The 12776-nt window shown below is 46.5% G+C and overlaps 1 protein-coding gene across 1 annotated transcript in view; it reads left to right on the plus strand.

The window, feature by feature from the left end:
- Nucleotides 1–12776, plus strand: part of TNIK (TRAF2 and NCK interacting kinase) — a gene marked incomplete at its 5' end in the record, with an annotated part of 39899 nt that overhangs the window by 17620 nt on the left and 9503 nt on the right. Inside the window, 5 exons of the mRNA XM_029083837.1 lie at nucleotides 1563–1571; nucleotides 2658–2842; nucleotides 6232–6358; nucleotides 8438–8602; nucleotides 12347–12461. Of these exons, the coding sequence (XP_028939670.1) occupies nucleotides 1563–1571; nucleotides 2658–2842; nucleotides 6232–6358; nucleotides 8438–8602; nucleotides 12347–12461 (601 nt within the window). The remainder of the gene's footprint in view (nucleotides 1–1562; nucleotides 1572–2657; nucleotides 2843–6231; nucleotides 6359–8437; nucleotides 8603–12346; nucleotides 12462–12776) is intronic.

The raw sequence follows: 12776 nt of genomic DNA on the forward strand, positions 1-12776 counted from the left end.
AAACCAATCTGACTTGATTCCAGAAAATATTAAATCTAAAGGAGTCTTTGTAATTAAAAGTAATTAAAGAGCACTGATACTGCTAACTTATGTATTATGTCACCCTCAGTAATAACATTTCAACCACGTGTGGAACTACAGAGCACTTCCTAGCTGTCAGATTGTTTTTGGTCCAAGAGCAACTCAGTGAAGCTGTTTAATCCTACAAAGTGCTCATTACTTAGAGAAAATGATAGCATCAAAGAATTACCCATCCCGAGGCAAAGCTTTCACCAGGAAGTACCAGTTATCTGATGATATTGTCTGGGAGTATTATTACTGTTGTAACTTCCAAATTAGTTATTAAAAACTAATTAAGCTGATATTTAAAATACTTGGCTAACTTCTAGCGATGACCAAAGGCGGCTGATAGGCTGCCCTGAAGCACGTTAGAAATGGAAGGTGCAAAAAATAAATCATTTTCAAGGTACACTGCTGTGATGGGGGAGGGTTCAGTCCTAATCCTGCATTTTGGGAAGTCCAGCTGCAGTTTTAAGAGGCTCTTAGGCAGTTCTAAAGTTCTTCTTAAAGTTGAGGAGGCTCTAATCCAACTCGAAGGCTAAGCGCTCAATAAAGAGCATATTTTATCTCTAAATGGAAAGCATTGTTAAGCTGTTGAAATGGCCATTGATTCTTATTTAGGAAATGAAACAATCACCTCATAGAAGCTACTACAGTGCTAATTAAAATAATTAGTTGTCGTGACTGCAGATTTGACTGTATTTCCATCCCAAACATGTTGGCATTGTGGATGCCCAAACCCTGGAGGCATTCAAGGTCAGGTTGGATGGGACACTGGGCAGCCTGATCTAGTGGTTGGCAACCCTGTCCACAGCAGGGGCGGGTTGGAACTAGATGATCTTTAAGGTCGTTTCCAATCCAAACCATTCTATGATTCTGTGAAAATTAACTCTTTGAAATCCCAAATTCCCTTTTTAATCATGATTAAGAGCCTTTCTTTAAAGGTACAGAGAGCATTTGGAGAAGGATATATAATACCCATCACAGGTACTTGCTGCAAAGCAGGGATTGATCCTTTTTTTTAAAAAAAAAATAGCTTTTTTGGTATATTAGTATTTACAGGTCTGATGCAAAGCTCTTTGATGTCCATGGAAGTCTTTCCTCTATGTCAGAGGCCGGGCAGAGCAGAGCTGGGAGCAGAATGTGTGGCGTCCACCAGTGGGAGCCTGCTGGGAGGTGTGGGTCATCAAGAACCAAATTACAAATTGCTTGCAAATTATTCTTACTTCACAATTAAAAAATAAACTGGGTTTGCATCTCAGCCATAGAGGTTTTCCATCGGTTTTCTTCACGTATCGACGGGAGAGATTTTAAGAGCTCCCTTTGCAACCGTAATGACTATTGCCGTAGTCGCCCTGCTGGAACGGTAAACTGGAAATGCAGTAAATGAGAGTATGGCCATAAGACAATTGTGGAATTTAGTCTTTTTCAATGAGTTTCTTTCTCCCTAATCCTTTATCTCTGACCGAATGCACTGATGCCTACCTCGGTCACTAATATAGGGAGAAATGGTAAGACTGACAGATGCGATGCTTTGTTCGTCATGTGCATGTCTTGTGCAACAGAGTTCTCTAACCCATTCTAATTCGAGCTCTCATGCTTTTCTGCCCTACTGCTTCCCCCTGCATTGCTATAAAAGCATGTAAGATAACAAAAAGTCTCTTTTCTACACGGTGCCTGCCATGTTCCTTGTTTTGAAATAGCAATGTCTATTTTATATGACTGTCGGGTCTGAGACCTCATCAAAGTCATGGTAAACTGAAAAATTTATTAGTAGGCTTTGGGACTGCTCCTATCTATTTTTTTTTTTCTTGTTTCAAGGCTTTCTCAAGGCTTTTTTGGTTGGTTTTTTTTTTTGCACTTAGCTTGTAGGCTGCCACATTTCACATAAAGTGCTTAATGGGTCCCGCTGAGGGATTTTTTTAATTTTTTTTTTTAACTATTATTATTTTTTTTGATCGTGTGGCTGACTCAGAGCTGTGACTCCAAAGTCTGGCTGAGCTGGGTGCTTCTCCTCGTGCTCCTCACCGCCTCTCGGCAGTCGCCCGACAGCGGAGACTGACCGCAGAAGCAGCTCTTGACGTGGGGATTGCACCCCTCCATGGGAGATGCTGTCATTGCTTCCTTCCCAAATGCATTTATTACAGAATAAATACAATTACAGGGTTTCTTTGAGAAGTTTGAAAGAAGAGAAAACCCTGCAGGAGAAATTCTCCAAGCCAATCTTTGAAATGACGTTGTTTTCCAGTTTACTATGATGGTGACTTGAACTTCACCTTTTCCAACAAATACAATTTTGTCGTGTATATACATATAAGTGTGTGTATATATATGCACATACACGTTCCAAACACAAAAAGAAGAGGTTGGCTATTGATTTTTCAGTGAACGTAACTCAGTTTTGTTTTGTTTAATAAATGCGACATGCTACAAACATCGTCTTACGTTCGTCTCATGTTTGTAATGACTCTGTAAAGCTATTTCTTGTTGCTCGTGCTGTTAGCGTTGGCTTTTGAAGACTGTGTATGTGACATTCTCCTCGCTTTCCATATAATAGCCATCGCTTTCTTTTGTTTTCTTGCCCCCATCCCCTTTAGGATCTGACGGCCTTAGCCAAAGAGTTGAGGGAGCTGCGCATTGAAGAAACCAACCGTCCCCTGAAGAAGGTGACAGACTACTCCTCCTCCAGCGAGGAGTCGGAAAGCAGCGAGGAGGAGGAGGAGGATGGGGAAAACGAGACGCATGATGGGACCGTGCCTGTCAGTGACATCCCACGGCTTATGTAAGAAGCACTTTCTTTTGGGGAGGCAAACCATGAAACTATGATGTGTCTTGGTCTGGAGGAGCAGTAACTGTGATATGGGACATGTCCAAAGCGTGTTGGTGTTTGGTGGCTGACACTGGCAACGGTGTCAAAGTGGCAAGGGTTAATTTACTCAGATGAGTCTTTTCCCTGGTGCACACCAGAGTTACTTAATGGGAAAATCTGAATTATTTCCACTGCACATTCAGTGGACTTGAACTCCAAGCTGATGGACCTGTTCCTGCTCATGAGCAAGGTGGGTTTTTGGACAGAGTGGACCTGACCTCATTCACACGTTGGGTCCTGCCCACGGGGTTGGCCTGTTAAAGATCTGCCTGCTCATGAGCCTGATCTTGCCCCACATCAAACCATGATGAAGTGCAGTACTTGGTGGCCTGCCCAGTGCCAGCTGGTACAGCCAGGATTATAATAATCCTGGATCTTTGTCTTTGATGTTTGTCCTTGGCTTTGTCACTGTGCAGACAGCAAAACGTGGTGGGCAAACACGTTGAAACGAAGAATTCAGCAGACTGTATTTTTGTGTCCCTGTTATAGGTCATGGGACACTTGCGCTTTTGAGGTTGTGGGAAGACTTCAAGGGGTTATTTGCATTTTAATCGATTCATTTCCTTTCTTCCTGCTAAATGAATTATTAGTTGATATAGGTGTACCTGGCTTCATAGTGGTGGGATGTGGAGTGGAAGGGAAGCTGCCCAGGTGGCAAGGAGACCGAGGGGGTCCATGTTGTGCAGAGTGAAACACTCCTGGATTGGAGCTTCCTTCCAGCAGAAGAAGAAGAAAAAACAGAGCTCTTGGAATTTGTTGGAGCAAGTCAGGAGATGGAGGGATGGCTGTGAATACGCAGCAGTCGGATGGGCACTCACACGTGCGAGAAGGGACATTGGGCGCTCGCAGAAGAGGAATCAGGAGTGGTTCATCCGTGCTGTGACATCCTTCCACCAAACACCTTGGGTTTGACACAGCACTTTGCAGTGGATAAAATATCTGACTGAATGCTGTGTGGCCAGATGTGTCAGGTGACAGGCATGGTGGTGAGATGGATGCTCCTAACCCACTGCCAGCCACTTGTCCCATGCCGTCCTCTCGAGGAATGTGCTCCAGAGACTGAACACGGAGATGCCAACCCTTAGTGTCACTGTGAGGTGGCAGGGGCTCTATCCATATCTAAGCCTTCATGGGTATCTGTGGGCATGGCTGCACTGCTGTGTGTCTGAAAGAAAAAGAAAGCAAATGTTTGGCTTTACACCCTTGTTTCACAAAAGGAGCCTTAACTCAAGTTCAGATTAGATGTAGTTGGGTGTTTTTCTATCAAAGCTTTATTTTTCTTATGTTCAGTGGTTTTCATTAGAAACTGGGGCCAAGAGAGATCATCTTGTCTTCTCCTGCACCTTCCAAGTGATCTTTGTATAATCCATTTTTAAACTTCCCTGAGCACTGGGCTGCTCTTCATTCCAGCTCTGGCCAGGTCTCTCCTGCTGCAGGATAAGCCCATCCATCACTTTGTGTCCCAGTGGATAGGAGGGAGCATGTACTCCTTCCACTTCTGCAGATACCTTTTCTCCATCTGAAGACTATGATTACTCCCTTCAGCCCACTCTCCTCTGAGCTGTGCAAGCAAACTCTTGCCCATGTCCTGGGATTTCTTGCAGGGTGATGTTGAGACTGCACACCGATGAGATTTGGGACCTCAGGGCTACGACAGCCATTCATTCACTCACTGTATGGTCTCAAAATGAACATAACCTCCTTTGTTTCTGCTTTCCTATTTCTAAAACGGAAATAATTGTGTTATTTCCTCATCCTTCGGCAGTGTTGAAAAGCTAATGGTAGGAAGGTATGAACTCCTCATCTGAAAGGTGCCCCAGAAGTATGACACGCTGTTGGAGTGCTTTGGTGATGCCTCTTGAGCTGTAGGTTTGATACCACGCAGGCGAGGATCCACCATTGAGCCAGTCCCATCTTGGGGTTCCCAGAGCTCACATCCCACATGGGTTTGTTCAGCCTGGAGAAGAGGAGACTGAGAGGAGATCTCATGGGGGTCTAGAACTTCCTCAGAAGAGGAAGAGAAGGGGCAGGCGCCGATCTCTCTCGCCACCAACGCCAGGAGCAGAGGAAATGGCAGGAAGATGTGCCAGGGGAGGGTGAGGTTGGCCATGAGGAAAAGGTTCTTGAGGCAGAGGGTGGTGGAGCACTGGAACAGGCTCCCCAGGGAGGTGCTCATGGCACCAAGCCTGACAAGATTCCAGCAGCATTTGGCCAAGGCCCTCAGGGACATAGTCTGAATGTTGGGATTGTCCTGTGCAGGGACAGGAGTTGGACTCAATGATCCTTGTGCGTCCCTTCCACCTCACAACATTCTATGACTCTATGATCTTGCATTGGACCAGTAACCCCCTTGATTAATGCAGAGTTGCTTTGGCTTTTCACGCTACCAGGCTCCCTCATGAGCCTTTGGACATGGACAAGTAGGTGTGCACAGGGATGATGTGTCACAGAGTGAATTGCTTCATCCTGATGGAAAGCAACTGGTACTGTATGGCTTCTAAATGCAAAGTAACAGGTCTCATCAGCAACATCTTCATAACCACCATGGGCATTTTCCAGTGCACAGAAGGGTTGGATAATCCAGAGGCATTTTGTTATTTGCTTTTGGTTTTGTTGGAATTCTCTTTAAGCAGCTGGTCTGCTAAGAATGTAACGATAAAGTGACGGTGGTTGCTCATCACCAGCAACATCCACTCTCAGGCAGTCTGCAAATGTAATGTGTGCGAGAATAAATTCCAGCCTCTCTCTTGAGACAGGAGCACAGAAATAAATTCCAGGCAAAATCATGGGTTAGGGCTACATTTTCACCTGGAAAACAGCAGAGAGCTACAGGACACAACTTGTACTCCTGCCTGCACCTCCTCGAAACCCCATCCCCTCCCTTGCTGTCTTTTGTTGTCGGATGCTCTGATGCACTGTTTCTTTCAAGGGTTGAGATGGGGAATAAAAGGAGTGAATTGTTTTTTAAAGCTTTCTTAAGTAGAAAAAATGATGTAAGGTAGAGCAGAACTGCAACTCCTCGTTACCTGTTCATCAGTGCTCTTCTCAGGGCACCTTGGGAAGAGAAAGGCCCTTCTCTCTGGTCTCTGTGCTGTATCTGTAGTGTATCAACCCAGCCCTGGTCCTGCATTTCTGACATCATAAAGAATTTCCCCATACATTTAAGTGGATATAATATATCTTCTAATTTTTCTTCCTGTGAGATGCAAAGCCTTACCTTTATTGAAATAATATGAGAGGATTTTTCATCTAGTTTAGCAAAGGAAATATCCATCATTAATGCTTTTCCATTCTCTTCTCAGACCAACAGGAATTCCTGGAAGCAATGAGCCGTACAACCTGGGAATGGTGACAACCCACGGGCTGGAGACTTCCCATGCAGATACGTTTAGCAATATTTCAAGGGAAGGGACTTTAATGGTGAGGGAGGTAAGTTGTAAAACAGATATTACCATGGAGCATCTTCAGGAGGTTTTGCCCATGTAAGCACAAAAACTAACAGTGCTGTGTGTCCGGAACACAAAATGACGGAGTAAATTGTGCTCGTTAGCGCTCTCAGAATACAATTTACACTCAGAGCAAATGTGACAAGTGCAAATGTTTCTCAGAACTACAAACAGCAGTGAATAGTAATGCCAGGGCACGGTGGGGAAGATGCTCACACCAATGACTCTGCTGTAATCCCCCAAGTAGCTCCAGGCAGCAGAAGTTATCTTCCATTTACAGCATTTAGCTAATACACTTGGAACCTGGCCCAAAGTTTCCCCTCTTCTTTCCAAGCTTTGTCACTGTGTAACTGTCAGAGGCCTGTGGGGTTTGTAGAGCATCTGGAGGCTTTTACCAGGGGCTGGTCCTGTGTGGGCGCACTGGGCATCCCACCCCGCTCCAAGCCCCTGTCCCCAGCGTCGCAGAGATGAGGCTGCGGTGGGAGCAATCCTGATGAACAGTACAGCAGGAGTGAGGTAGAGGAAGGCTGTGGAAGATGTCCTCCAGTGTTTCCAGTTTCCTGGTTGCTGGAACGTGTTGGTGATGCTGCTGGAAATGCAAGTCTCCTGGTGAGGGGGCAGGAGGCTCTGCCAGGAGTCGGTCTCCTGGCAGTGTGTTAAGGAGCTGGATGGGAGAGGAGGAGGAGGGAGGGGGGTTTGGAGCCAACAATCATAAAGGAGGAATTAATTCTTAATTCTATTTATATAAAATACTCACATATGAATGGGAAAAAAAGGAATGCAACTTCGACAGAGAGGGAGGAGTTAGCAAAAGAAGTCACAGCATGTTTGCCGCTTTTCCCCACAAGTTTTGGAGCTGGGCAGCAAGGCACAGCCCACCTAACCCCTCCATGGTGTGGAGCTGTTCAGAGCAGGGATCCCTGTTGTAGCAGGGAGGGTGATGTGGCTGAGCAGGAGAACAAGTCACTGCTATCACAGACAGCCATTTCTGAAGTGAGCTTGGTGTTAAGCATCGCAGCTGTAAAATACGTGCCACGCCAGCAAGGCCAGAGGAGGAAAAAGTGGTGTAGAAGGGTTTAAAAGCCACAGGCAAGACAAGCAGCTGGGAAACCTCTTTGGGAGGAGGAAGCGTGGTAAGAAACCCAAACTGCAGCCTGGGGCTGGGTGCTTATTCTTTGCACCCAGACACTGGCGTAGCCATCAGAGGACAGACCTGCTGAGGTCAGTGGGCTTTGGGCAAAGGGCTTTTCACTCTCTGGTAGGATGATAAAGTGGTTGAAGGTGATGGTAATGAGTGATCAAAAGATCAGTGTTGTCAGGACTGGTCAGAAATTTGGTGGGTCTGTTCAGAGAGAGTTTTCCACTAATCCCAGTAAATGGACAAGTCTCCGTAGCAATCTCATCGATGTACTCCAGGTACATCGAAATGGCAAACACCTCAAAGCAATAGGCAGGGAAGGGAGAAGCTTCCCAGCACGTGTCTTGCACGAGGTGGGGATGGAGAGGAAAGGGAAGCCCCAGGAACCTTGTGTGCAGAGGAGGTGCTGGTGGTTCTGCCGCTCTTCACTGCTGGTTTGGGTTACGGAAACATGCGACGGGGGCTGCGTTGGCATTTGCGGTCAGGCTACTCGCTGCCGTAGCTGTGCAAAGCCATTAAGGCTGATTGAGGGGTCAGATTCTGCTGCCACCGTGGCCAGTGGCCACATGGGAGCAGAGCTGACCATGGGGTTTGCACCCATGGTGGCAAGAGCAGAATCTGCCCTGTGTCCCTTGTTTCAAAACGATGGTGATCGGGCTTCTCTCGCTGTAACGTGGCTAATGACTCTGTATTGACTTTGTGATTAATCCTGTCTTTATTTCTCCTGGGTTGGGGGGGGTTGGTTTGCTGCTTGCCAGGTTGCATGGGGATGGAAACAGAGAGGGTCCTTCTCCTGTGCTTGCTCTGGGAAGCGGGGGACTGCCAACAACTTGGTTTTGTTTGTTGTTTTTATTTCCCTCTTCTTTTTCTCTTTTATATTCCCCCCCCCCTTCTCTTTCTTCCTCATGCCTTGTGTCTCTGCAGACCTCTGGTGAAAAAAAGCGTTCTGGCCACACAGCCAGCAATGGCTTTGCAGGTCACATCAATCTACCTGACCTGGTGCAGCAAAGCCACTCGCCGGCGGGCACGCCGACCGAGGCCCTGGGGCGAGTCTCCACGCATGCGCAGGACATGGACTCGGTGCCTGAAGTAGGTGGTGGTGGGAGGGGGGCTCCTCTTTCTCCTTTGCATCGCTTTCAACATGTATTAACATCTCTGCCCCATACAGGGGCTTTCCTGCTTTCCTCCTTGGCTTTCTTGGCTCTTCTCTCTCTCTGTTTCTGATCCACGTGGATGAGTGTAGTGGAAATACAAGGGAATCTGGTGGGTTATTGCTAGATGGGTCTGTGGTTGATGGTAGAAATGTGTATTAGGTCTTCTCTCAAACCCACCAGCTGGAGTTTTGGTTGTGATACCTTGAATGCTGCCAGCTGATGTGAAAGCCCCATTTGTTTATTGAAGCTTAGAAATACAAGAAAATTATGAGAGGCAGTGATGCTATTAACTTCAACTGGGCCCAGCTTCCACCTGTGTGATCTCTGATACCTAACTTGACTCAAAAGGTTAATGAAAACCAAAGCCAAAAAAAAATTCTGGGTAGTTCTTCAGACTAGAAAAAAAATTTGCACACCTTTAAAGTTGTGTGTTTCCAGTCATGACAAAGTATTTCTCCCTGGTAGCTGTTTTACAGGGATGTGACTGAATATTAATATTGTATAAGGTGTAAAAAGTCCTAGAAAGTACAAGATGTGACACATAAGACAAGGGAATTGATGTGTCCTGCTCACCATCACCAGCTGTGAGAACTAGGCACATCATTCTCTGTTTTCCCATGAGAAATCAACCCATTTGGTGCTAAATAAGCTATTTAATTTAATTTTTTCATTTTACTGGTTATACATCAGAAGTCCTGTCATCATATTCTCTTTCATAGAAATGATGTACTCATTTTGTGCTTTACTTTTACTAGCAGTTTAAAAATAAAAATGGCTTGGAATTGTGCATTGATAAAACATAAGAACAGATGGCGTGTGACTTGACTTCAAGGTTTTATCCATTTCCTCGTTGCCTTTAAAAGCGGTGATGAGAGTTGATCCTGAAAGTAACACCTTCCACAGTCTTCCTAGGACTGCTTAAATATGGGCAAGGGTTGGGTTTAAATATATTCATTTATAGAGTACCAACCAAGAGCTTTTCCATTTCTACAACTGCATTTTTAGGGCTGACTGAGCCGGGAGTGGGTGTAGAGTGGAAACTCGGGGATTTAGTTTGCAGGCTTCCAGGTGACTCATGGTGCTGGGAGCAAAAAGAAGGGAACAAGCAGTTCCCTTAAGGGCAGTTAATGACAGAACAAGGGGAAATGGGTTTAAGCTGAAAGAGGGGAGGTTTAGATTAGATATTAGGAAGAAGTTCTTCACTGTGAGGGTGGTGAGACACTGGAACAGATTGCCCAGAGAAGCTGTGGCTGCTCCTCCCTGGAAGTGTTTAAGGCCAGGCTGGATGAGGCTTTGAGCAACCTGGTCTAGTGGAAGGTGTCCCTGCTGATGGCAGGGGGGTTGGAACTTGTTGAGCTTTAAGGTCCCTTCCAACCCAAACCATTCCATGATTCTATGATAAGCACTGCCTCGCCCTGCAGCTTGATGTAGACCACCACAGAGGCTTACAGGCAGTTGAACAGGACCTGGAGGAAGATGAGGTCTTAATATTTAAATAATGGACTTGGAAGTTATTAAAATGCCATCTTCTGAGCAAAGAAAATAAATGCTTGGTGCATTGGGATGAGGGGTTTCTTCATTAATTCATTTGTTGGAAAGCACTTGGCTCTTGACTGGAAAACATCCCTTTAAATACTGAATTCTTCCCCTCCTGGAATTGTTGGGGCTTTGTGGAAAAGAAATCCAGTGCAGGGAAAAAAAATGTGTATTTCTTGGTCAGGAAAGAAGCACAAAGTAGTGAGTTTGTCCTACACACGCACACAAATATGTCCGAACTGCGTACGTCGATGTCTCTGTTCCTGCAGCCTTCCCTGCCGCAGGCTGTTAACTCCTTCCCTGGGTCTCCCTTACCATGTACTTTTTGGAAATCCATCCCGTTTCTATGGAAACAGGCGGGCTGTCAGGGACATGGAGACGGAGGGAAGCGGGATGCGCAGCATGGATTTGGCAGGCGTGGGGTATGGATGCCAGCTCACCAGCCAGGTGCCCACCAGCCCCAAAACCTGCTCGGTGCCACCCTGGGAAGTCCCAAGCTCCAAGGCTGCTCCTACACCCCAGGGGTTGTTGTCCCTTTTTGTCCCCCACCGGAGGACAGGTACCAGCCCAGTGTCAGTACGGATGTGCTGGGGCGGTGGGTTCCCCATGGCACGGGTTCCAGTGACATGGGCTTGTCCCCATGGCAGTTGTGAGCCCTGGGGGCTGTGGTGGTGACATTGGGCATGGGGAACAGCCCAGGTTCTGCTGACTCAGTGACGTGAAAGCTGAGGAAAATTTATTTCAGGGAAGGAAAATATCCTGAGGAAGAAAACTGTGAGCAGTAATGCTGCTGCAGAGTGACTTGGGTTTTGCTGCTGCTACAGCTTTTAACTGAGGTCACAGATAAAGCACATCCTGGGTCCATCCTGGAGTAGGAAAAATAAGCTGCTCAACGAGGAGGGAAAATCACATCACTTGGACTCCCAAGGCAAGGATTTCCTTTTGCTTGGGAGAAGGTCTTAGGCCTGTTTTCTTCCTTAACAAAGCAATGGCTTTAAAAGGAAAGCAACATGGTGTTGCAGTTTGTTCCTCTGCAGATTCCCTTGGCAGAGAACGGGCTGTGACATTCTCTGTGATACCTTCAGGTGAAGTTTTGTTGGCTTAGAAATGGCCTTTTCTGCAGTCCCACCTGAAATGCTATAGACAATTTAGAACACTTTATTGAAATTGCAAGAGTGTACATGATGTTCCAGCAAGGTGTGCAGACCAGACTTTGGGAGGGATGGAGCAATGTTGGGGATGCCACCTTCTGATCAGCAGTGATGTTGGGGATGCCACCTTCTGATCAGCCTGAGTATCTGAGGTGTTTTCAAACATCTCTTCAAAAGCTCTGCCTAAAGCATCTCATGGCTCACCTCAAGCCTTCCTCATCTCCAGAACTTCGGGTCTTCCCAAAACCAGAGCAGCCAGATAAAAACCAGGCATTTTGCTGAAGAGCTGACTACTCCCACTTTCCCAGGGGCATAAATATTTGGGGTTTAACCCAGGAAATCCCTAGATAACGGGTGGTAAAAGCAGAGCGGTGTTATGGCTGTATGAGCTCTCCTGTCTATACTTTACATAGGTCTTAAAATAGATTTCCATGAGCTGTTGAAATAAAATCTTTGCTCAGGCTGTGCTAGTTAGTGTTTGGCTTTGGCACAAGGAAAACAACTCCAAATTCCTCCGGGGGTCACTGGTCTGTGTCAGCTTCCCCGTGCTGGGGCTTTCTGGGAGCTCCCAGCACCATCCTGCCAACGATGGGAGAGTGGGAGAAGTAAATCCCCACCTGCCTGATATCCCAGAGTGGTTTTTTTTAAGGCAGGTGTTACAAACAAGTTGTTTTTTTACCTGCATTGACTTTTGCCTCTGGCCCTGCGGCTTCTCCGCTAACCGGTCTCATGGCTGTGCTGTGCTTCTGCCTGCAAGAAGAGGGCAGAGCCAGGCCCTGCTCCTCTTTGTTTTCTGTTGCTCATGGACACTCACAAATCCAATTTAATGTTTTTCCTGATTAGTTTTGGGGGAGGAGGAGCAAATGTTGATAGAGGGCTAGAAAATGGCACTGCAGAGGCAGGCATTGGGTCTGCTAATTAGAAAGTCGTACACACACAGAATTATTGTTATTTCTGTGCTCTGAGCTCTCTCTTTGCTGTTTATTTTCCAGTACGGTATGGGAAGTAGCACCAAAGCCTCTTTCACCCCTTTTGTGGACACCAGAGTGTATCAGACCTCACCTACTGATGAAGACGAAGATGAGGATGAAGAGTCGTCTGCTACTGGTAGGAGGCAATGTGGCCAGTTTGAGAGGGGAGGGCCTCGTAAAAACCAGGTCATGGAGACTGAATGACCCCACTGAACCTCTTCCTTATTTCACTTACTCTTGTCCAGACATTGCTCGTGCCTGTGTCCTTGTGCTCTCCAGTTTCCATCCAACTCCTCTTAGAACCATAGAATCATAGAATGGTTTGGGTTGGAAGGGACCTCAAAGCTCATCCCGTTCCAACCCCCCTGCCAGCAGCAGGGACACCTTCCACTAGACCAGGTTGCTCAAAGCCTCATCCAGCCTGGCCAAGAACACTTCCAGGGAGGAGCAG

The sequence above is a fragment of the Antrostomus carolinensis genome, unplaced genomic scaffold (genome assembly GCF_000700745.2).
Source record: "Antrostomus carolinensis isolate BGI_N321 unplaced genomic scaffold, ASM70074v2 scaffold38072, whole genome shotgun sequence".
NCBI classification, from domain to species: Eukaryota; Metazoa; Chordata; class Aves; order Caprimulgiformes; family Caprimulgidae; genus Antrostomus; species Antrostomus carolinensis.